General features: G+C 45.4%; 1 protein-coding gene and 1 long non-coding RNA gene across 5 annotated transcripts in view; one reads left to right on the top strand and one right to left on the bottom strand.

Moving 5' to 3' along the window:
• LOC139061009 (uncharacterized) overlaps window positions 1-5,304 on the bottom strand; it is a 102,227-nt gene extending 96,923 nt beyond the window's left edge. Inside the window, exon 1 of the long non-coding RNA XR_011515141.1 lies at window positions 5,282-5,304. This is a non-coding gene — a long non-coding RNA (uncharacterized lncRNA). The remainder of the gene's footprint in view (window positions 1-5,281) is intronic.
• The window catches only part of LOC135920736 (adhesion G protein-coupled receptor E2-like), a 565,456-nt gene extending 550,184 nt beyond the window's left edge, over window positions 1-15,272 (top strand). For all 4 annotated transcript variants that reach the window (XM_070540404.1, XM_065454971.2, XM_070540403.1 and 1 more), the window contains exons 15-19: window positions 984-1,108; window positions 3,065-3,333; window positions 6,024-6,093; window positions 7,221-7,953; window positions 8,717-15,272. In XM_070540404.1, the coding sequence (XP_070396505.1) occupies window positions 984-1,108; window positions 3,065-3,333; window positions 6,024-6,093; window positions 7,221-7,953; window positions 8,717-9,241 (1,722 nt within the window). In that variant the 3' untranslated portion in view covers window positions 9,242-15,272. The remainder of the gene's footprint in view (window positions 1-983; window positions 1,109-3,064; window positions 3,334-6,023; window positions 6,094-7,220; window positions 7,954-8,716) is intronic.
• The last annotated feature ends 10,297 nt before the right edge of the window (window positions 15,273-25,569 follow it).

Genomic DNA, 25,569 nt, shown 5'->3' on the forward strand with positions numbered 1-25,569 from the left:
AGATGTTTTGCCTATTTAAAAAAAAGGTAATATTCTGAGTCGGAAAAGTTTCGAGGAAGTTTTAGCTCCACGCCAACTCCAGTTGCCCTATACAAATGCGTGTAAAACGCAGACATGCACACGTATGAGAACCAGTTGACTGATCTGAATGAAAATTGTTGCATTTGAGAGAGATTTAATTTTAGTCGCTCTTGGAAGCAGTATTTCGATTTCGGCCTTCAATGATATGGGGAAGTTGCTGAAATTCAGTAATTAATAAAAAAACTTTAGGTTTACAATTCCGCAACTCCACACCAAAAACAGATATTTCACTTTTGTAAATTGAATCTACTAGGGCATCTCGAGACGACAAAGACGCGGGTTTTGAAAACGTCAGACTCACCAATTAGAGGTGCATTCCATTGCAGTGCATAACCCCTGAATTTTGTCTAGTTGGGTTGTATCATTAGATTCAGTTTACAAAACTGTGACATTGTTTTTTTCAAATCGTTTTTATTGCGCAGTTAGGGATTTCTAAACTTGATATTAGAGGCATTTTCGACAATTTTAATAAAGGTGCGTCATCGACTAAGAACACACCACTTTATATTACTTCAGTTACACTTCGTCTTTGAAGTGCAGTAAACACCGTAATAACTGGCACAGGTGTTGCCGATAATAACAATTCTTTCGTTGCCATATATTTAAGCAGGAGTTCCCGACCTAAATCTTTCTCCTGATGGGAGTTGATGAAATTGTGGCAGTGGCCTATAACAAGAAAGAGCCAAATCAAACCACAACTTATCTTCCTTGTAATTATTAGCCACGTATAACAGTTCAGTTAGGTTTCTAGACTAGTATGTCGCTTAATAGAGATTTAGAGTCGCACGGTAATGAATTAAAACATTGTATGGGTATAAAATGTTCGCTGCGTTTGCTTATTTGACAGAGCTTCTGCACGTTTAGGTCGTAAATATCCCTTGCTTTCTTTTCCTTTCTTATAGGATCCTCTACCAGGAACCTCATTGGCACCCCACCACTACCGCATTCTGTCTCTCATATCCTACGTTGGATGTATCATGTCGATCGTCGGCCTGTTTTTCACTATATTAACCTACTCCATCTTCAGGTGAGCCTGCTATGCTGATCCCCTGAAAAAAGTTTCTTCGTTGGTGCTTGCATGTTTTGGAAGTTGGGGTCGTCACCTTTGTCGTCGTGTGATAAAAAAAAAAAACATCAGTTACAACCAGTGTTTCCGTTTTCCGAAGCGATACCAGTGGAAACAAAAATTTAAGTCACAATTTGGGGAAGTATCGAACGCCTTGTTTTATAGACAACATTTACTGAAAGAAACGGACCACAGGGGGAAATTTTAAGCGGATGTTTTGCTGTATTACAGTCCTACTAGGGTTCTTAAACTTCTTGAGATCTAGCTGTAAATAAGTACCACCCTGTCAAGGGCTTCTTCACGGTATTTTCGGCCATCTTGGCGCTCGGCACAGCATACACGTCGAGTTTTATTGCGATAGAAATGATGTGCATACTCCAGGCAAATTTTCGACATATTTGTCGCCGTTTCCGTTGCCGTGATGTTCAATACACAGTCCAAGTGTAACAACATCGCGGTCGCACACCCTATGCTTTGGGTGCAAGTGAAAGCAGTGGAGGATGAACCGAGGAGTATGGTGGCTCGACCTCGTGCTCGCAAGGAAAGAAAGCAGAGAGGAACCGCGTCGTTTTCCATCGCGCGCAATGCAAAAGGAGGGCATTCTACTCTGACAGTGGCTGTGTATGGCACGGCTAAGATCGGCGGCGTGGGCCCGTTTCGGAAGATAGTTGCGGCGGGTGTAGTCTAAAAACCCCCAAGGCTGATAGCTTCGTGCGCGCTGCGTTCTTGCTGTTTAGTTTGGCGTTGTAGCGAGAGGGAGCACGAATGTCGATTCGCTCGCTGCTGCTGCCGCTCTTCCTCGCGCCACCGTTGCGACAGCGAGTGCCCGTGTTCAATGTGTGAGGTGTGTTCATGTTTGCCTGAGCATGCGTGACACCAGGCTTGTTAATTTTACTAGTTTACAAGGGCGATAAAAGTATTATTCTTACTTATCTTATAGCTGCCTAATAATGTTATATCGCAGTCGATGCTTCGCCTTTCGGGCGAAACTGGGGCATTTGTTCCTCGACCTCAATCTTAAACGCGATGCCGGCTACGCCTTCACTTTCGTAGATTTGGTAAAGGCCGGTTGCTCAATGTACTGCTTCTACGCGTATATCATCCCCGCAGACGTTCAGCCGTGCTCAATGAAGGGCTGCAAAAAATGGCGCCTTTTCCTCTTCACAATCACTCTCTTCCTCTCATTCCTTCCGACAAATTCATCCCTCTGTCTCCCTGTATTTTCTCCGAATAAATCAGTTCTGTGAGTGCAGTCTGTAGAAGTATATTACACACCGAGTTCAAAATACAGAGGCTCTCATACGCAGCAGCAATGCCAAGACATGGTTAACTTGCGAGAAAGCGTGACGCTATAAGAAATATTGTTCTCACGATCAAAGAACCATACCGTCGGAGTTTAGTTCATGCAATAGAATAAACTTACTTCGGTAAGGCGTGATTACTTTCCATTAGTGCCGCTATAAGAAATATTGTTCTCACGATCAAAGAACCATACCGTCGGAGTTTAGTTCATGCAATAGAATAAACTTACTTCGGTAAGGCGTGATCACTTTCCGTTAGAACGGGTAAATTATGGTGCAACTCATTCACATAGTGTCAGGCCACGCTCGACCACGCGGTAAGATCACGCGAAAAAGTGTCCAAAAAGAAATAGTCAAACCCGGATATATAGAATCCGACGGGGATCACAAAAAAAAAAGTTCCATACGTACGTGATTCGATGTACAAAGTAAGAATTTCATGCATAAGTTTTCAAGGAGATTTTCACAACTGTTCGTTCTGCACAATTGCTCTATATATGTGGGTTCGATACATCCGTGTTCGACTGCGTATCATATATTAGGGAATGCGAGCAATGTTTCGCGCGTGCAAACTCGGGGAGTGTCGACACTGTTTGCATCCGCCCCCTCGCGACAGGTGCCTGAACAAGGACCGCTCGGGCAAGATCCTCCTCAACCTGTGCTCAGCCATGCTGCTGCTGAACGTGGCCTTCCTGCTGGGTTCGCTCCACCAGCGCTTCCCCAGGTTCGAGCTGTGCCTGGGCACGGCTGTGGCCACGCACTACTTCCTGCTCGCCTGCCTCGCCTGGATGGGCGTCGAGGCGGCCAACATGTACCAGATGCTCGTTCACGTGTTCGCCTCGTCCGAGACGTGCTTCATGCTCAAGCGCGTCTTCATCGCGTGGGGTGAGTGGGCACTCGAATTTCGTTCGATACGATTAAATATGAATGTAGAGGGAAAAAAAGGTCATTTGATTCCTTGGAGTAAATTACCATTCTACATCACGCGCGCACCCACATGAACGCAAGAAAGTAACTTTTACTTTGAGAGGCGACTCGGCAAGGAAAACAAAATAAAATGCGAAACTGAATTATGAGTGGTGATGCCCCCTTCAGGTTCCCTGACCAGAACGCCATGACGCTTTGCGTTTTGAAGCCGTATCCTCAAGCCTAGCTTGTTTCTGATCAGTGAATATGGATTACCCTGTATTCTGAAAGCGCCAAACACTCAATTTAGCAAGACTCAAGCAAATTTTAATAACATTAGTAGTATTATTAATGTTGCGTTTTACGTGCCAAAACCATTATGTGATTAGGAGGCAGGCCGTAGGGGTGGACACCGGATTAATTCTGAGCACCTGGGGTTCTTTACCGTGCACGCAATGGACGGTACACGCGCATTTTAGGATTTTGTCCCCATCTAAATGTGGCCGCAACGGCTAGGATTTTATCCCGTGCCCTCCGGCAGCAAATTTTGCTACACCGCAGTGGCCCAAATACGATAACCTACTTTTAAATTCGTTAAATCAAACCGCTTTGCCGTCGTTGGGTTGCTGGCGCGAAATAAAAAGAATGATGAAACCTGGAATTCTATTTTCTCCCCGAATATTCAGCCTATTCACACAAAGTTAACGAAAAAATAGTACTGGAAAATATTTTAGCAGTTCAAAGACCGGGTTGCGAAGTATTGCATCGCGTAGAATGTATACTTGCAATGATACCAACGTCTGCTTGGTATCTCTAGAGTTTTCAAACTGCGGAGTGCGCTATGAAGAACGCAGTAGTGGAAGAGTCTGGATTGATTTGACCACCTGTGGCTTTTTATAAAATCTTTCAAAATCACGCTACGCCAGGCGGTTTTTTTTTTGCAGTTAGCGGCTTGAATTCGAACCCGCTACCTATCGCCTAGGAGCGTGAACGTCGTAGCCCCTGAGTGACCACGAGGAGTGTGGTTGCAGTGCTAGTCCTGCTGCAGAGAAGGCTCACTACAAAAAAAAAATTGTCTGCGAAATGCTAGCCTTTAGACAATAAACAGCTTATAAAAAAACCATTTTACTGTGAAAGCTGTATATGACTAACTCTCCGTAGTTTTTTCGGCATCCGTCAACAGAAATCAATGGTTCATACCCCCCATGAGCAATGACTACTCACTTTGCTCGCCGTGAACAAAATCATGACGTCAAGGTTATCGCAGTATACGAGCAAAAGAGGTATCGGCACTAAATACAGCTGCGTTATCGTCGGGGCGGACTCGCATAGTTAGTACACCCGAAGAACAACATGCGTACGAGGAACGCCGGAGGGAACAGCAACGAGAATGTAAACGGCGCAGGCGCGAAGTGACTACCGACGAAGAACGTTTCCGCGATGCTGAACAAAAACAACAGTCACAAGCGACAACCATTCCATTCTATGAAGAGGGAACGGCAGCAAAAACACTTTGCTTTTCATTTGAGAGCTTTGACTGTCGTCAGCTCTCCAACCACTGCGCCACTGCCTCACTCACGCCATTACAGCTAGCGGGGAGTGATGCCGAAACCATAGATCATATCCCTTGATATCGTAACCAAGATTGCTAGGTGATTGGCACGCATAGTGCATGCTGCGTGCGGCTGCCATTTCGCGGACTCACAGCATCTTTGAATAGACAAAAGTGCCACTGGACCAGCTCTGTAGCGCGTTGCGTCACATCCGCATCGATGCGACGTCACATCAACGTCACGTCCGGTTTATCGTTCAGCTGCACTGCACAAGCTGTCGTCTGCTACGGTATAACTTGAAGACTTCAATAAATATAGGCGTAGTTGCTCGCCTTACCGCTTTGCCAAAGTTACTTTTCGCCACGTTTGCTTACCCTTTATCAATGTAGTGAGCTCGGGTGAGATTTTCCGGCAGTTTGTCTGTAATGTGGTGACTCCTGTGCTCCACAGCCGAAAAAGCCCGTGTTATCCATGGAAACACAAATTACGCCACAGAAAAGTGTGTCTCGAAACAGCTTATGTTTCACAGTCGTATGTTTCCGATCATCAAAAGGGAATAGAATAACGTCATGAGGCCTTCAACGTGTTTCTTATCGTAGAAAAGCTGCTTATAGCTTACTGTAAATGCTGAAAGCTCTCATTAGAGGAACCTTCTTGCTACCATGTTTTGGTTTTTGTACTCCCGGCGGACAGCGTGCCTAATGAGAGGAAACAATAGCGTCTTCTAAGAAGAAAATAAATGCAAGTAGCAACAGCCCGGCTCGAACAAACGTGTTCCAAGTAAAACAAAGGCATTTTCAAATAATTCAGTCTCGCACTCTGAAAGAGATATATGGGAAACCGACACACCGCTATGAACGCTTTTTCCAATATTGAAGTCCTCGCTAAGTTTAAATAATTGAGAGATGGTTAATGATTCACTTTGATAAAAAAACTACTATGGGTTGTTTGGAAATATGTTTATTAGGCTTCAGTATACTTATTCGGGGTAGGCAAAAGTCAGAATTGGACCTTCTTTTATTGACAAATCTGACATACTGCCTTGTTCTTTTCAATGCTAATTCGAATAACGCGTTTCTGATTTGTGTTTCTGCCGCTTTCCTGCCTGAATTGCAGGTATTCCAGCGGCTATCGTTGGCACTTGCCTGGCCATCGATTTGGAGCCTTACAGAAGCCAAGATGACTAGTAAGTTTATGCTCACCCACACTTCTATGTACAAAAAGAAATGCACATGGCATTTTCACGAGCCTTAGCTTTAGAACTCACGTGAGCAAAATTTACTTTGAGTACAATCACATTCTTGTTACTCTTCTGGCAAGTTGCTCAGTGCCTACATTATTGTCTTACTCTGTTCCCTATGGGCCAACTTAGTCATAGGTGTTAAACCTTGAGTACCGCTAACTCCATGCCCCAAAGCCTATAGTTACTGGTGCATGCTGCAACATGAAGTTCAAATTATGGAACGGTTAATGCTTGCTTCCCTGTGGAAAGAAGAAATGCTATCATTCGGGAACTATTGAACGAATATGAATGAAATCTTGCTGCAATAAAATAAAATGGTTGTAGCATTGCCAACCTATGTAGGAAGTTTTTATTTTAAGACAATGCATTTAGTAAAACTGCAATATTTTAATATAAGGATAGAAATTTGAAGTATATTGAAGCATCAAGTTTAAAACTTCGAAACTTGGCAAAAAAAAGAGAAAAGAACAGCTGTCTCAAATCTATATTGTCTATCGGGCAGGACGCAGAAAAGCAAGAAGAAGAATATCATTTATCATGCTTGAAAATGGATTGTTCGGCACTTTTTGATAACACACTTGCAAAACCCGCTAAAAACAGTTTCTTGCAAACTGCAAAGTAATGCGTTGAAATTGTTTACCTTAGGCAGTCAAATAGGCTCACTCCACTAAATAGCGACACGTATTTGTGGTGACAAGTTGTGACGTCGTTAATTCGCATTTGTGACGTCATTAAACATGGATTTTCGGCATTTTCTTAAACTATTTAAGAGATCAGTATTGCGGCACTTGTATTGCGTGGGGTCCCTCCGTCTTGTTTTCTTTCTTTTTTCGCTATATTCATGACTAGTTACACCGGCATCCTCCTTTCCACAATACAAAGAGAAGCTGCTCCTTCAACAGTGCTACATTCTTATCTTACATATATTGCGTAAAGCTCGCCAATACGTTCTCCACGCCGCGAATTATACGGCGTAGGAAACAAGCTAAATGAATAGCGCGAATTCATATCACACGCACTTACAAAAAAATTGTTCTATATACCTTTTTCTTCTTTCTTTTTCTCTCTAGCTGCGTGATATCATCCAGAAACCCATTCATCTACTACATCGCATTCCTGGGCATCTCCTGCTTCATCCTCTTCGTCAACCTGCTCGTCTTCATCATGGTGACCCGGGTGCTCTTCAAGCCGCGCATGGCTGGAGCCAACACGAAGGCCGCCAACCACAACTCGACTTCCGCTTCCGGTCCCGGCTCCGCCAACCCGCTGCCCATCACCGCGGCTCAAGTCCGCGGCGCCTTCACCGTCATGACCCTGCTCGGGGTCACCTGGATATTCGGCGTGTTCGCTGTGGGCGAAGCGCGCACCGTGTTCCAGTACGTCTTCTGCGTGTGCAACTCGATGCAGGGCTTCCTCATCTTCGTGGTGCGGGTGCTGCAGTACCCGGAGGCCCGGGCCGCCTGGTCCCAGCTCGCCTCGACCGGCACGTTCAAGAAGAACCGAGGCTCCGGACCGCAGGCGGCGTCCTGGTGCGCGTACTCGAATCCCAAGCGCAACAGTCACTCCTCCATGGTGCGGGTCACTTCGAACAGCACCGACAGCACGAGTACGGTGGTGTTCAACAGCAACATGTGGAACAAGGGAACCGGAGGCAGTGGCGGCGGCGGTCCAGCAGGTGCCCGCGACTGTCCCTCGAGATTGTCTCGCTTCTCGAGTGTCGGCAGCCTGCTGAAAAACTGCAACCTGCAGAAGGCTGACAAAGGCACCGCGACTCTGAATAGAAAGGACAAGGCCTCCTCCAAGGTTTGTTCTCAATTGTATTGCAAAACTTTAACGCTCGCAGATGCACGTTCGTTAGGCGCCTCCTCCAAGGTTCGTGCTCAACCGCTTCGCGAAAATTTAGCGCTCACAGCAGCATGTTCGTTGGTATAGATTCCACTGCGATTGTTACAAGGCTAAATGAACGCACTGTCGCGCCTCCCACAAGTCTTCAGCTACATTTTTTCCATGTAACTGCTGCACCGGTTCTTTATCGGTGCATTAGCGTCTACCCCTCTTTGTGCATGTCTGTTTTTGATCAGCATACACGCTGCTAACCCTAGCTCTTACTCCATATACGCAATTTGATGGCGTGGACGCCATTTGAGGTAAAATGTCTTGAAGCATTTGCAGATTGCAAAATATGCGCAGCTAAGTGTTTCTCCTGCAGATGTCTGCCCCTCACAGCCAGCGCGGGAGAGGCAATCTTTGTTGGATCATATCGTAAGCTTTAGCGCATAGGCCACATAGGCAAAAAAGCACAGGGATTGAGGCTCATGTCACAGGACGACGACATGACCAAATATTTTGCAACAGTGTAACGTCTGTTTTGCATGCCCAACTAGTTTTTTTTGTCAACTTTGTGAGCTCTTGTCCAAATGAATAAATGGGTCAGGGCAAACGTTTCAGTTTTTCCAGTAATCTTAGTCCTGCGACATAATTTAGTTGTTAAGAAGGGTCTTGTCGGAATCAGTCGACAGTTTATTTCGTTGCTCAGCATATGACGGTCGCGCTTTTTCAATTGCAGGCAATGGCCGAAGAACGTGGCACGAAGCAGAACCGCAAGGAATTCTATTCGTCCGAAGATCAAGTCACGTCTCTGGTGCCTGATCTGTACGCCGGCCAGGAGCACCAAATCAAAAGCAACAGCGTCGGCGCGTCCGACCCGATGAAGTACATCGACGACGACTCTCGAAGCACGGTTACGACGCTGGGTCTGGGACCCAACCAGAAGGCGCACATACTGTTCGCCTACACGGGAGGCGAGGCCACTCCCATACGCGTCAACGGCGTGGTCCACTCGCCGCTGGACCAGCCGAAGCTCGAGTCCTTCAGCACGTTCCAGCGGTCGTCGCCCGTGCCAGCCAGCACGCCCAAGATTCCCGAACTGCCGCGGTCCTGGAACAACGCTGCGGCCACGCTTGGGGCTGGACCCGTGGACGGCGTCGTCTCGGACCACGACTCCCTGCGTAGCTCCACAAAGATGGCGGCGACCGAGGAGACGTCGTTCGTGACGCCCAGGAAAGCGAGCGTCGCAGTCGCCGCGTCTTGAAGAGTTGTAGACAGCAAGGACACATGATCGTGTTCCCCACTAATTAACAAATCCATGGATAGGAGACAGCTAGGACAGCGTGCCTTTTATTCAGAATTCCCATCTTTGAGACGCGCAGCGTCGTGTTCTTGAGTGAAGATTTCATGTTGGTATCATGTCGTCATCGCGGGATGTGCAATAGCAGTCGCCAAATGGGAGCTGTGCTCTTTACCTACAATTGAGTGCTGGTCAACTCGAGGCATGAACACGTAGCGTGTTTCGTAGCGATGCATGAACACGTAGCGTGTTCACGTAGCGTGAACACGTACCGTCCCCGAGGGCCTGGAGCAGAGTCTGTGTTTTGTGCACTGAGGCGCCTGCTGGACTGCTGTGTCTCTGAGAAATTGTCATCGTTCCACGATGAGGACCGGTGTTTGCTTCGTTGTTGCACTTAAGCCGCGCCCTTCTGTGTTGACATCTGCCCATGGCCGAAGGCTACCGACAGAACAGTGGTGCTGTGTGCCTGACACGTTTCTGTGCCACGGTTCTTTCTGCGGGCCCTTCCTGGTCCCTTGTGGCATTTTCCTACTGTTTCCATTTCCCCATTGCCTTATGTATGCCAGAAATCACAAACCAAGAGGCTCGCTGACAGTGAAACTGAGTGAATAACGGACGTCCTTTGTATTTGCCTCTGCCCATGGTTATTCGTTGCGTGGTGATCTGTGGGACAATATGGGTGCGACGTAGACGCATGAAGCACCATTTTCTTGTCTGTATATACACATTCTTAGGTAATGTCTCTGTGTGCGCGAATATTCTGGACTGCATTTAATTTATCTACACAACCACAGAAATCTATATAAAGCTTTAATAATGATAGCGTTATCAGTACGCATCTTTTTTCTTATGCGCACTATGAAGTCATTGTATTCGTATTTGAGAATGCGTAAGTGTGTGTTTGTGCTGAGGAGAATGGGACGTATATATAACACTCACCTAGCAATTCGAAAGCAAGTTTTGCATCACCAGTTATTTAAATGCGGAAAAGACACAAAACCCATTGGCAGGAATGGTCTTGACCCGTTTCGATGATGTGTGGTACAAGTGATGGGCATCTGAAATTGCGCGTTCTGGGAAGAATCATTTGACCTTGCGTATTGAATAAATTACAAAACCTATTGCAGTACGGAAAGGATAAAAGAACGATTCAAATAATCTTGTAACGCTAATAAATATTGAGTCCCCATTAATCTAAGCAGCACGAACAAAGCATTTTGTAAACCATGAAGTGCACTATGGATTGTTTGTCTTGTGGTGTACGTTAGATGCAGTTTACGGTTGATAATATCATGCCAACCCTAATTTTGCCAAATTTGTCAAAAAAATATGAGATATTTCATCAAAATGCTGCACCCACCCTTCCTTGTTATTTGTGTTCCTCTCCCACTTGAAATTTATTCAGGGGTCTCCAAAACGTAAACATTAGCCCGAAGACAACTTGCATTGTGAGGTTTTTGGTAAATGAGGGGTTTCAACTTGCCAAGGCAACACAAGGGCTGTAAAATACGCAGGATGCTCCGGATTGATTTCAAGCACTTGAGTTCTTTAACGTGTACCTGACTGTTGGTTTGCGGCAGGTTTTTACATTCCATCAAACCATCATACGGTTTTACCATCATAATGTTGATGCGGCGTTCATGAATCGAACCCACAACCTCGCTCTCAATAGCAAAACGGCACATCTGGTGAGTCAGTGCGGAAAGTGTTCGGTTTCGTGTGAAACGAACAAATGCTCATGACATGCTAGCAAGCGCGCTGCATTTAAAATATAAAAGCGAGTTCTGCATATTTAAAACAAGAAACATCGATTATCCTCAATGTTATTTCGTGAATTGCTGGAAATATGTAACCTTCAAAAAACTAGGCAAGACCCTAGTAGCCAAGTAGCCTGATTCAAGAGTATCTGTTGTACATTGCAAGCTTCTCCCGTTCAAATATTTAAAATCCAGTGATGTGATCTATCAGCTCGCATGCTAGCTAAAAATTGCTTTGTTTACAATATATGCGGATAAATTGCATTCCCACGTTGGAGTTATAGCCCACTGCTGTTTACAAGGGTATTGCCTGTGTGAATTGAGTTCAGTGTGGTGTGTGACGTCTCTGTTAGTCCTTATACTTCGCACCGGACGTAGCTTTCGCTATGAACTAAATGGTTGACCGAGTTCCCAGAATTATTATATTGGCCTCTTGAATCCAAAATTGTAAATTGAATCCGAAATGGTAAATTTCCGAGTTTGGTTAAATGCTCTAGGCGGTTGTTTGCAGAGGTGAAAGGGATCGCAGAATGCCAATGTCTGTCACAGATTGGATTTCAAACTCAGTTTAGGTGCAAACGGGGATAGAGCAAACGGGGATAGCTGATTTTTTAATTCACATCAAGGGAAAGAAATGGAGCTGGGCAGATCATGTAATGCGTAGGCTAGATAACTGGTGGACAATTAGGGCTACATAATGGGTGCCAAGAGAAGGAAAAGGCAGTCTAGAAGACGATTAGGCAGAAGACTAGGTGGGATGATCAAGTTAAAAAATTCGCAGGTGCAAATTGGAATCGGTTGGCGCAGGACAGGGGTAATTTGAGATCGCATGGAGAGGCCTTCGTATTGAAGTGGACTTAAAATAGGCTCCTGGTGATGGTGATGATGATGATGGTAAAACACCCTAGTTGCTTAAGATCGATCGAGAGCCCCAACCACTATGGCGTCTCTCATAACCCGTGTGTTCCTTTGGCAAGTGGAATCGCAATGCTTTAGATTTTTTCCGTTCTTTTTGTGTCGCATTGAACGGAGTGAGCGGATCTATAATGTAACATCTTCGGGATCAGTTTACGAATGCGGAGGAAAGCACATTTCCTCCGGCATATATTCAACTTAGAATAAATTTCCGTTGGGGTTAACACAGTGTAGGTGTCCTGCTCAAGATCATCCTGAGGCCTTCTTTGTGTGTGCTCACACAGGGTATTCCGCCATCTACACCATGTTGTAATGGTTGTCGCTATGACGAGAAACTTGGTGCAGTAGTGTTGCCGCTGCAAGTACTGAAATCGCTACATGCTTCCACAAGTGAGAAGAGAGCGGGCGTTTATTTTTGAACGATACCGGATGGTTCTCATTATGTAATGTAGCCGCTATATATACCGCGATGAAAGGGGCCGGTCGATTTTCGTGTTTATGCAGCCTTCTAACTGCTTCAAAGCACCGTCGAGGTTTCGAAAAAGAAGCAATGAAATGCGGCATGCACATGCGGGCTTCTATTCTCACCCGATTCTTGCAAAACTTTGGAAGTGCTTCGAAGCTTGTAAACGCGCATTGCTGTTCAGGCTGTTAGGTGGTGCGCTGCGCAGCATTTGAACATGGACGATCTGCTCGGTCGCCTTCAGCACTGCTGCAAGTCTGTATTTCCCTAGCTCCGTTGTTGTCTTATTTATTGTGTGTATGTGTGTCAGTTTATTGCCACCTCCCTCAATCTACTCATTCGAATTGATAAGCAAGTGAAGCTAATCGAAATGTCAGGCATTGATCCACTGAAATTAACGTCATAGACAAGCGACTGCAGAAACTTTTGCAGAAGGGCTATCATTTTGTATTCACCATGTTACGGTTTAGTATGCGCGAAAAACCGGAAGACATCGTTTAGAAAGCTTTTAAGAAAGTGTGGAGGCAGACTGGATATAACTGAAATATTGAAGCAGGCATGACTGTTAATAATCACTAAAGTGAGCACGCTCAAGTCGCGTATTTAGAAACTCCAGTTTCTTGTTAGTTGCAATAGCAGGACGTCTGCTTACATATCCGTGTGCAGTGCAACCCACATATCTGTGCCATTATCAGCCTAGATAGCTCCAATACTAAATTGATTTCCATTTAGCACTTCTCGCACCTCTCCAACTGCAATACATCAAACTGCGAGCTAGCTCAAGAATGCACAAATAGGACGAAATAATTGAGTATAGTAGTCCTTCGCTGACAAAATTGTCTCCACGCCTCGTATATTTCGTGTTCACTCGTCCCACATAGGATCCAATGGTAAAAACCGATAAGGTTCTGTTACCGTATGGAACGTTTTTAAAATTGCAGTTAAGGACACAGAATTTTTTACACATCCTTCACCCCTGCAGACTGGCCTCGGAATGAAAATTCGTGTTTCTTTACAGTCAACAAACTGAAGAAGCTCTGTGTGCTATACAGTGGCAATGTCTACTGATTTACTCGTCCACAGTACCGTCATATGATTTCCGCTGACGACCAATGTAGTTTCTATTGCCTGCTTTATCCCTGCTCACTGAAGGTGTCCTGCATGCAAAAGTAGTGCCCACAGACTCGTTTAGCTTGTTTTGTTGGTGAATGGGGCGTAAGTATCCCTTCTGCGTGACTTGTGCCCAGGATTTCACTAATGTGTCTCTATGTATGTATGTTGTGCGTGCGTGATTTGAAGTGTTTTTTAAACATAAGGGAGGCCGCTAGCCCCTAACGTTTTAGCCATGGGCAAATTCATCCACGTGTCACGATCTTTGCGTAGGTGGGCGTATCTTGTCGCGCAGTAACCTGCCCAGTGAAGACGCTAACGTTAAACGCCACGTAAATGTCTCTTCTACGACAGGCGGCAACTTAGAGTGTGTTGCAATTCGTTTCAGCAAGCACGGCTTCTTAACTTGTTATAAGAAAAAAAAACAGCTGCTTCTCTGCGTATCAGAGCACGAACACGCCATGACAACGTTCCCCTCTTGGCGCGCACTTACTCCTGCAAAGGTGAACTGAAATGTTACTGCTAGTAATATTGTTGTATATCCCGCAGAAACAAACAATATTCAATTACTTCGTACAGGTATTCTTTAAACTTGGTTCTAATTGACATGTGCCATAAAAGAAATGACTGCAGCTACCTGCGCTCTACGACGACTCGTTGACAAACCTTACCAAAGCTTGCCTTTTTTATAAGTCTGGCAAGTATAAGTCTGACCTGAATATCATTCGCGTTTAAGGTTCCATTTGTGAACCATGTCAGCGAGCCTTCGGCATGATCGTGAGCCTCGCCAATAGCGCTCACTTGAGCTCCGTGTCGTATCACTTCGCTGTCGAGCCCCTAAAGGCGCTCTCACCAGGATTGTGCATTGTAAACAGACAAGCGCGACGCGTAGATCAGGCGCTAATGATCGTGTCTGTAAAGTATCGAACCGCTCCAGGGGGGGCGAAGGGAAACTCGAATTTCAACCAGCTTCACGCGCGCTCCTCCTCCGGGCAACTGCACTTTCTCCCGGAAGATCAAGGTCACACCCATATAGACTCCCCTATGTAAAACTCATTCGCTGCACCGTTAGCGATTATATGGCACGTTACTTCTCTAAATCATCCAATGCCTAACGCCAAAGACGACCGCTGGAAGTGCGCCGCGCCGCAAAACGCGAAAGAAAAAAGAAAGAAATGGGGACCCTACACGCTATGGCATTCAGTTCGGGCGAAGTTTTCACTGTTGTTAGCGGGGAACGCCTGTCTTCTTTAGCAACCATTCGCAAGTGCAAAGCAAATAAACAACACGGACACATTTTTTTTTACCGGGCACATCTTTAGCGAAGTAGTCAGCATTGGTGCTGGCTTCCATTCAGTATCCTGCAAGGTGTCTTTATTTTCTTGTCTTCGTGTTTAAAACACGGCTCGAGATGGGTGATATCCAGCAGAGAAGGCAAAGCAACTGTCTGCGCCAATATTTGGGACGTACCCTTTCTGTGCAGCCACTTCAGAAAAAGTTGTGCGAAGATTTGTAGCCCCAGGGTAAATTTGCCCAGACGTAAAGCGTTTCGTGCAAGCGGCCTTAGAATGTTCTATATACCCCTCCTTTTCTACGCGACATGAAGATGTGTAACTCCGTCCCCCCGCGTGGTTGTGCCCTTGTATAACTTATCTGGGGGCCCAAATGCTGTATAGTGATAATTTAAGTGTAGTATAAAAGGAGAAAGCCAACGCGAATTCATTAATAAAGATGTGTTCATTTTACCAAAGCAACAGCGTGGCTTATTTTGTATCTACCGGTTGGTTTTGGAATGTGTGTCACAGGCCAATAGAAACTATTCAGCTTGAAAGAGCTCGAATCCGAGCCTGTACTATGTCCGTTCGTTCATTTCCCTCTGTTACGCTGTCCTACTGGGAGGGTACTCTGTAAGAGTTCATCTGGTGGCCTGACCATTTCGGCCGCTGCTGATTAGCTAGGGCCACTCTTCTCCTCCTCGCTCGTACAGCTGCATCCAATCAGCAGCAGCCGAAATGGACAGTCCACTAGGTGGACTCTTATAGAATAGACCCCGCCCCCCCAACCTTATGTCAAATTGTCGTTCCTAAATACAGAGAGCACATGAAGGAGGGAGTTTGAAGATCCACACATAAGTTCTCGAACGTACACGCGCAACAGACCGTAGAGGAGGCTAAGGTGAAGAGGAATTACTTTGTAGCGGTTGGCGCGGCGTTGATTTTGATGAAGTGTAAGAAGCTACGGTTGCTCGAGCGTGCGCATGCCGCCGGTACACGACACACACGGATTGCAGTCGAACCTGCGAGCCCAACGTTTGGGAATTTCGTGTTTCTTGCCCCAATTTCGCCGAAACGCTACAACATTGCAGACGTAGCAGGAGATGCTTATCCCCACCACACAATTCCCTTCACCAACAGGATTTAGCCGAATCCCTTTCTTTGAGGAGTTGCAGTTGCACCTCCCTTTTTTTGAGGAGTTTTCTTTGAGAAGTTGCAAAAGATTAAGCTTTGACGCTTACAGTTATTATGGTTGCCTATTTCCGGTGACCGCTGCGAAAAATGAAAAGGGCGATCAGTTATTAATTCGGCTCCCAACAGTTACGAGTATGTTTTCTGTCTTGAGTGCATAAAGTTTATTCAAATGTGTTCAGCAGAGACCAAACGAGAGCATTTCTTATTTTCATATCAAATAAATAAGAGAGGCTGATGAAAAGGTTCCCCTAAAGCCTAAAGTGCATTGCAAGAATGCCTTCGTAATTCCCATATTAGAGATTGTAAGAAAAGCTAGAGTTGGTAGGCATATATATATATATATATATATATATATATATATATATATATATATATATATATATATACACACATATATATATATATATATATACACGCATATATATATATATATATATATATATATATATATATATATATATATATATATATATATATATATATACATATATATATATATATAACTGTTAGCAAAGTACCGTATACCTTTCATCTTTACCGACGCACTATCATCTCTAGAAAATTACCTCTTTGGCTCCTTGAAAAAAAAGCTTGTCCTATTCGATATATTTGTAACTTTAAATTCAATAGACCCGATACAGAACAAAAACTTTCGCTGCTATATACCCGCTTTTCTAGCGCAAATGCTTCCTACATAAGGTTCCTAGGAGCTTCCATGCCCGAACGTGACCTGTATTTCTGCATCCATAGAAAGCCAACAGGAAGTGATGCCAGTGAAGTTATGTGTAGTTTTTAGTTGAAGTGTAGAAATGACACATTAAAACGAAATGAAAGTGGACGAAAAGAGAGCTTGCCGCCGGTGGAAACCAGATCCACAGCCTTCGCATTACGTGTGCTTAGGTCGCATACGTGTACAACAGAGCACGTAGTACGTACAGTGCTCAAAGATTCAGACACAGCAATTGGGCGGCATGGCCGTTGGCACTTCTTGCACCACCGGTGATACCTGGGTGACCACTGGAGTACCAAATGCACTCACTATGTGTGACAAAGACTCTGACTTTCATTGCGTACCAGAATTAATCAACTCGGTGTCTTCAGTGCCCGGCGATGGCTAAAGATATCCCGGCATGCCATGCGTTCCGAGTATCACGTTTGAATCTTTGAGCACTGTACGCTACACGCAAACATAGGTAAGTGATGTGCTTTGTCCTTTCGGTCGCTTTGAGAACATTTTTTTTATTTCTAGCGTCCTCACACTTCGTCACGTTTTTTCGGCCTTTGACAGGAGATTGCGAATTTGTATTGTGGATATTCTTTGCCACAACTGCGCGTGCTTATCGCGTTTCGTTTTGTTTGGTCCTCGTTTCTTGAGAAACCGTTGAGCTATTTTCGCAATGTTAATAAATCACCCTCCGGATTTAATTAAAAATTTTGCTAGCTTTCAACTATCATTGCACCTTCTGTTTGGAGAATATGGTAGTGGTAGTGGTATGGTAGTGGTAGAGAATATGGTAGTGGCGTGTTTTCAAGCATCAGTGAGGCTTTTCTCGAGCTCTCTGAATTTCGTAATCTCGAGCAGGGGGTATACTATTATGGCTGGCGACAAGTGTGTCAAGAGTGGTTAATGAGTTATGTTGTTAAGCTGGGCTTACGATTGTCGGAGAGGTGGCTAAAACGCACAATTAATATAGTGTGAGAGTAGCCCCATGTAATAACCCATCTTTACTTAATGCAGCCCGAAGCTCACGCCAAACCGCGACTTCTGGCACAGCGTTTCCATAACATTGAATTCACACTTGGTGAAATCATAGCACAAAATTATGTACACAGAAACATTAGTGAAACTGCAATTCATCAAGAAGAGATATACATGGCGAAACAATCAATACGACAGCGCTATAGAAAGTTACATATTGCAGCTTTACAAAATGAAACTGCAAATTGCGCTGGCCCGTGGACATTGCCAACGTAATTTTACAATGTATCGCCCTCCACTTTGAAATAAAGACAATGCAATTGCCCCAAAATACATATTCTCGTAAAGAATGCCTCACTTATTTTGGAGCACAACTAATGTTTGCCAAATATGAGGACGAAAACAGAGTGCACAGAGTAGTGCAAGGAAACGGATGAGCAACTCCTCTGAGCGGCTTCCGGCCTCACAAAAACAAGCCGTTTCTTTTTACTGACTTGGACGTTGACGAAATGAACCTTGGACCAGTTGAACTAAGCGTAGCCTGAGAGCTTCATCCTCCGCTGAGGCCTTGTGCCCCTTCCGACGCCCATAGCTATATTAGACACCTATAAAGTATCCATAAAGCAAAACCAATACCTATAAAGCTTCGAACATGACGGAATTTCGAATATGAGGTGTCGAATTTGCTGATCAAGGAACAAAAAAAAAGAAAGTTGGGCGGTTTCACACGAAGGGCAAAGCATGGAAATCATTAACAAAGTTTAGCATTGCGTTGTAGCTACTAAAACGATGTTCTAAGAGCACGCGTGGGCGGCATGTTGGCGGCGACACAGCATGTCAACCAACCACTGCCGCGCAGCAAGAACAGCAGTCAGGCAGCCATTATGCGTTTCGCACCGTTGGCTTGACAAGGATCGCCGTCACCGGCATCGCACCATCAGTGGCGCGTAAGAATATACCGAAATTTGTAGGTGGAAGGGCACTGTAAGTCGTGCTCGGGCCACACTAGGCACCGCGTTGTGGTATACGGACAACCGATCGGCAGGAACGCTCACGCCAGCAGTGAGCAGATAGATAGAATAAGCTTAATTGTCCAACGGATAAGGTGATCTACCCACCCCCCGATACGATGGTCAGGGGGCGAGTGCCGCCACTTCAGATGCAGGCTGGGAGGTCTTGGGTCCCAGCAGCCTTCTCAGCCAGGTGGACGAGCCGGAGCTGGAGCTCAGAGTTCGAGCTGCGCAGCAGGGTCTCCCAGGTGTCTCTAATACATATTTTGTGCAGCAGTGAGCGGAACTCTTGTCCTGGCTCCACTGCAGAGGCGATCGATGACGGCGCTGCCTCTAGTTGGGTTTTGTCATTTTTGCATCAAAACGCACAACGCGTCTTAGGAGAACTTAACCCCAAGCGTGTGGTCAGCGCATGCGCATCGACGCCGTGACACGCTACGACGCCTGCACCAACAGAGGCGCTGGAGGCGCGATCGACCGCTGTATACTATTGCTTTCCCAACGTTGTCGAAACGATTTCCTTTCGGGTGCTCAGATAACTCACAGAAGGGTGAGACGGCTCTCAAGTGAGCCAGTAGCAAGAAACTCAACAACGTGCTGCACAGAAGCACGCTTCGCTGTACCTTGATGTACGTACACGTTACGGACCGTAAAACGGTTAATCAATACCACTGGCCGCCGTGACAGCCTATCAGATCTCTAAATCGAGGCCCTAGTTCCTGCGCTGCAGGGAAGCAGGCATGTGCGCCCGGAGCAACACGTGTACCGCAAATGCTTCTGCTGGAGAGAAATCTCTTCGCTTATGAACCATGACCCGCTCGCTATAGTATCGCACGACCGAGGCATACACAGCGGCGTCGTATTCTGAGCAAAGCAACGGCACGGGACTCTTCGAATGCAAAAGCGTTTGCCGATCGAGGCGAGCCATAAATCATTGCCTTCCCAAGCGTCGCGAGTGTTTCAGAACGCCGTCGCAGCAGGTTTGAGAGCTGCGCCATGCTGGCGCGTGTCGTTTCAGGCCGTAAATGTAATGTTGCCCGAACAAATGGCAAGAGAATGCTGTTTGACATGTTCGATTTTAGATAAGGGTTGTACTGGAAGAATGTTGGTAAAAGACGGATCACACCAATCTCCTTGTGCTATATGTATTGCTGCGCTAACATTCAAAACTCAAAAATATAAAAAAATAGGTTCTTTATGAAAACTGTTGTTTCAGAATTACCACGTTGCCCTGTTTAGTCTATAATAAAAATAAGACAAATGAGACACCGGAAAACACTGACACAAAGTGACCACTTATTCATTTGTTTCACACTGCATGCGATCGACGCTCATCATAAAGACAGTAACGAGGAAACACCTAAAATAAACTAAAAGTTCCCAAGGCAAGCAACACACCTGTGTCAGAGACGCGTTGTCTCCGATACCGCAAAGCTACATCGCTAGGCTTCCGCTGAATTATACACATACAGAATGTGCGTGGGGTACGTATTGATAACCAGGTTTGTTTTTCGAGGAATGTGGTGGACAGCTTTGGTTAATTGGCAATGAGTAAGTGCCTTGGTTGGCACGGCGTGCGCGTTTCACTCCGATAGCAATTATACGGTTGCTCGAGGCGCGTAAACATCGCCAGCGACATTTTCGTGCGGTCCCGCTGACACCCAACGTATGGCTCATGCGCGGACTGTTCGAAGGCTTTGAGAAACGTGGAGTGCGCTTGGCTGCAAAAACGACCAAGCGAAGTGAACGCAGCGCCGCCTGCGCTACACTCAATCGCCGTGATGGCGAAGCAAGAGCAGTGTTCTGCCTTCTGCTGCTGGAGTGAGTGTTATGCGCAAGTACAGTGTTGGTGTTGTTATGCGCGCACTAGTGTTGGTGCTTTGCTGTTGTTTCAATCTTCTGTTACGCGCTTAAAAGAAAAGTATAACACCAGCTAATATCTCGCTTGGCACTGAATAACGCCCGCTGCTTGCCGTGGGTCTCTGCTCGAGCACCGTCGAGTTGTGACTTCTGCAACTCCACTGGCATTGCTCATTACGCCCGCGTTGTGAGACGCCTGGTGCAGGCCAGGGCGTTGTTCTTTCTGGCCGTGATGAGTTGCCTAGCGCGCAGAAGGCCCTATTCGTGCTATTAATAGGAAGCTTTAGCTCGGGCCCAGCCCCGACGCAGCCTATTCAAATGTATGCAAAATGCAAAGACATTTTTCTGAGACAACCCCTGGACCAATTTTATTAAAATTTGTTGCATTTGAAAGAGAAAGCGAAATTATATTGACTGTTGAAAGCAGATTTTTGATTTAGTGCATAAATTTTCGTAAAGAGATTTGGAAAAATTTGGCAGTTTGAGAAATATAGCAGCACGAAGTTTACACATTATTAGCTCTGCATCAAAAACAGCTATCGCGGTTCTGTAAACAGCATGCATTAAATCATTCAAAGTGTGCAAATGTGATATGTCATTTTATATCTTACGCGAATTTGTGACGTTGTGTACAAGGGTTCTGCAAAAGTTGTATTTTCAAATTACGAAATTTTCATAGACTCATGTATGACATATCAATTTTGTCCACTTTAGATGTACTATTAGGTGCAATTCATAGAATTGTGATATCATTTTTCATTGCTGACTTACAGTGTTGCAAGCTTGATAGTTTTGTTTTCTGAAAATTTTCGATGTTGCCAATTTTTATTAAAAGATTGACGATCTAAATCGAAAATTCTAAACCAACAGACACTAGACTTTAAGCTTTTCTTTTAAATACATCAAATTTCCCAAATTTGAGGCTGTGCTTGCCGACAAAAACGAGTTCTCCTTTTGCGTGTATCTAGATAGGAGTGTATATAGATAGGAGTGTATTCAGATAGGATATATGAGTGTCCCGCTTTCATTGTGCAGCGCATGTCGCTAGTGGGAGACTATCATCTCCTTAGCCTGCGGTGTACGACACTCGACGAATGTTTGTACCGCAGTGGTTGTGCGTCTAAACGTCATCAGGCTCATCGCGCTCTACTTAATTTTCTAGCGTTAACGAATTCAGGTTCACATTTGTAGCGTCGAAACTATTGTATTCAAATTGTGTAGTAGCGTGACCTTCGGCGACCGGCCCTGCTATCTGTGATCTGCACTGTGTTCTACTTTATTCTTTAGATTTGTCCTGTTGCTCTTCCTTTTCTTTTTCCTCCCCTCCTTCCTTTCTTCCATTTCTGTGTTGCTGCCAGCTTCCTTCTGAGGAGTAGGCAGGCGTTGCGCCCCTTTCGGTGGCAGTCCCCAGCCTGCTCCTCGCTTTCCCTTTCCTGTTAATAGTGTATATGTATCCAAACAAAAAGAAAACACCTGAGCTAAAGCTTCCTCTTAAGATTCCTGCCGTCTACGAGCCTTCTAGACAGACCTTTAGAACGCCGCCCGCTACGGCTATATAGTGTACGTGGTGTACGCCCTATTATAGCTTTTCACGTGTTGTAATTCTGTATTGCATGCCTCCGCGTCTTTAATTTCTTCTCGTATACTTCTCTCATCTATCGCATCCCTTTCCCCTCCCTGGGTACAGGATTACCAACTGGAGGTATACTCCGGTTAACCTCTGAGTACCTCTTCTGCATTTCTCTATCTCTCTTTTGCTGCTGGTTTCCAAGAAAGTTCCAATACAGGGGGCCGTTATTGCTTATTCTTTTAAGACAAACAGAGTTCGGGTATGGTATATTACATAAACAAAAAAACGCACCAGGCAGAAAGTCCGAATGAAAATTCCACAGAACTAGACAAAACTAAGGCTTAGAGACCAACAGGAGACGAGAGATAATTTGACAGAAGATGAACAAAACGAAAAGGAAAGCAAAAAAAAGACAGCCAAAGAAACAGCACACTGATAGGCAGATATAAGTGAAAACATTTACTCCTCACCAACAAGTGTATCGATTAAATAGCAGATTGGGCTTGTCGGTTTTCCATCCTCGTGCTAACAGCGCAAAACGTAGACCGGACACGAGACGAGAAGACACCACTAGTGCTGTTGTTCGCTTGTGGTGCCTTCTCGTCTCGTGTCCGGTCTACGTTTTGCGCTTGTTAACACCAGAACAAGTATATGTAGCGCGAAAAGTCTCTTGAAGGATGACACTATTAAAGTTGTCACGGTTGAGTGTCATTTTTGGGCATATCTCTGCCATTGAGATTGCAATTACACGACCCACCGCGGTGGCTTAACGCATATGGGGTTGCGCTGCTCAACATGAAGCTGCGGGATCAAATTCCGGCCGCGGCGGTCACATATCGATGGTGGCAAAATGCGAAAATATTCCCCGTGTCCTCTGCAATAGGGGTACGCTAAAGAACCCCCGGTAGGAGGAGGAATAAACATTTATTTTGGAAACAGTATTCCGGGCTAAGCCGCGGTTCTACTCTCGGTGGGAGGTCTCCTCATTCCAGGAACCCTCTGGCCTTCGGTGCTTCCTTGGCCCTGGCGACGAGACGTCTGGAGTTTCACTCTAGGGCGTGCCTCAAAATCAAATTGCGCTTGTGAAATGTAAAACCCCGTAAAGCTCGAAGTTCAATTCAATTCAATTATACGGATGCTTCGGGCGAGCCCACGCCCTGCCTTCTCCGTACCCCTCGTGCTCTCCCGACGAGGCCGCAAGCGCCGGCTGGCGCGCTGCGAAAACAGGCTATCATGACAGGCGCACGGCGTTTCGGTGCTACAACGACAAAGCTATACTCCACCTCACAGGCTCGTTGCAGCACTGTCAAAGGTACAAGGCGTGCGCAGACACTATCCTTCAGCAGTGGTAAACAGGGCCGATTTTGGCTACACTAGAGTAGCTTTAACTTCGCTCGCTGCTTGATAGGGTACAGCGACAGGTGACAAGTTAGGACACTTGCGCATGCGCGTCGTGTACCGAGAGTTATTGCGGCAGTTACCGCCCGTAACTGTAGTGGTCACCCAAATTGTGGCAACAGGGCAGACCCCCTTCAACGCCCATCAACCCCTTCAATCCCAATTAGCGTTGCTATCGGCTCCCCGCCCTATCAGCAAGAAACGTGCGGCACAATTTTTCATGGCTCAGTGTCATCTCAAGTACCCGCCGCGGTTGCTCAGTGGCTATGGTGTTCGGCTGCTGACCACGAGGTCACGGTATCGAATCCCGGCCATGGCGGCCGTATTTCGATGGGGGCGAAATGCGAAAACACCCGTGTACTTAGATTTAGGTGCACGTTAAAGAACCCCAGGTGGTCCAAATTTCCGGAGTCCTCCACTACGGCGTGCCTCATAATCCGAAACTGGTTTTGGCACGTAAAACCCCATATTTTTAATCATCTCAAATTGAGGTCCAGTCAGCAGGTATGATTCGTCCTAATTATTGAGATCTGCTGTTTGTTTTCACGCTGCTAGGACTACAGACACGGAACCGAGCTGTAAAACAGGTTTGGTATTTAGTTAGCAGATGGCGCCACACTATCTGCATTCGTGATGCGCTGACCATAAAATGCTAGTTCTTAACTGCATCATTATTTACTGTCCCGCTCTCCCTGGTTACCTCCAGACGGAAACCAAAAAACGACAATTACGCTCTTAAAGCAGCTGCACCTTTGGAGTGTATAATTGTTGCATAACAATATTCATCATCTGTTTTGCTTGCGTTTCCTTTCTTGAAAACACTGCGGACTTTCATGAAGCAGCAAAAGCGCATACGTGGGGAGCGATACATGCGAAACAACCAGCATTTTCGAGAGAATATATTAACCAGCCCGAGAGGATAGTTTCATGGCTTACAGTTTCTCTCATTTCTCAAGACAAAACTAATCTTTGTTTTTGAATATTTATCGCGTAATACAGAATCAGCGCATGCGTGGGGAGTGACGTATGCGAACAACCAGGCTTTTCGAGAGCATATTTAAGCATATAAAAAGGATATTTTCATTCTTTTCAATTTTCGGGCAAAAACTATTCTTCCCGTAATCCTTTATTTATGGCGTTAAACTGCGTCTACGCATACGGGCGATCCGATATATGCGGAGAACTAGGGTGTTGGAGACACTTTATTTTTCGTCGGAAAAACGATATTTTCATGGGCTATAGGCTTACCGTTTTTTCAATTTTCGGGCAACAATTATTCTTCGCCTAATCGTTTATTTATGGCGTTAAACGGCGTCTACGCATGCTGGCGATCCGATATATGCGGAGAACTAGGGCTTCGGAGACACTTTATTTTTCGTCGAAAAAACGATATTTTCATGGGCTATAGGCTTACCGTTTTTTCAATTTTCGGGCAGAAATAATTCTTCGCCTAATCGTTTATTTATGGCGTTAAATGGCGTCTACGCATGCTGGCGATCCGATATATGCGGAGAACTAGGGCTTTGGAGACATTTTATTTTTCGTCGGAATAACGATATTTTCATGGGCTATAGGCTTACCGTTTTTTCAGTTTTCGGGCAAAAATTATTCTTCCCCTAATCGTTTATTTATGGCGTTAAACGGCGTCTACGCATGCTGGCGATCCGATATATGCGGAGAACTAGGGCTCGGGAGGCACTTTATTTTTCGTCGAAAAACGATATTTTCATGGGCTATAGGATTACCGTTTTTTCAATTTTCGAGCAAAAATTATTCTTCCCCTAATCGTTTATTTATGGCGTTAAACGGCGTCTACGCATGCTGGGGATGCGATATATGCGGAGAACTAGGGCTTTGGAGACACTTTATTTTTCGTCGCAAAAACGATATTTTCATGGGCTATAGGCTTACCGTTTTTTTCAGTTTTCGGGCAAAAATTAATCTTCCCCTAATCGCTTATTTATGGCGTTAAACGGCGTCTACGCATGCTGGGGATGGGATATATGTGGAGAACTAGGGCTTTGGAGACACTTTATTTTTCG

Source organism: Dermacentor albipictus, chromosome 6 (assembly GCF_038994185.2).
Source record: "Dermacentor albipictus isolate Rhodes 1998 colony chromosome 6, USDA_Dalb.pri_finalv2, whole genome shotgun sequence".
NCBI classification, from domain to species: Eukaryota; Metazoa; Arthropoda; class Arachnida; order Ixodida; family Ixodidae; genus Dermacentor; species Dermacentor albipictus.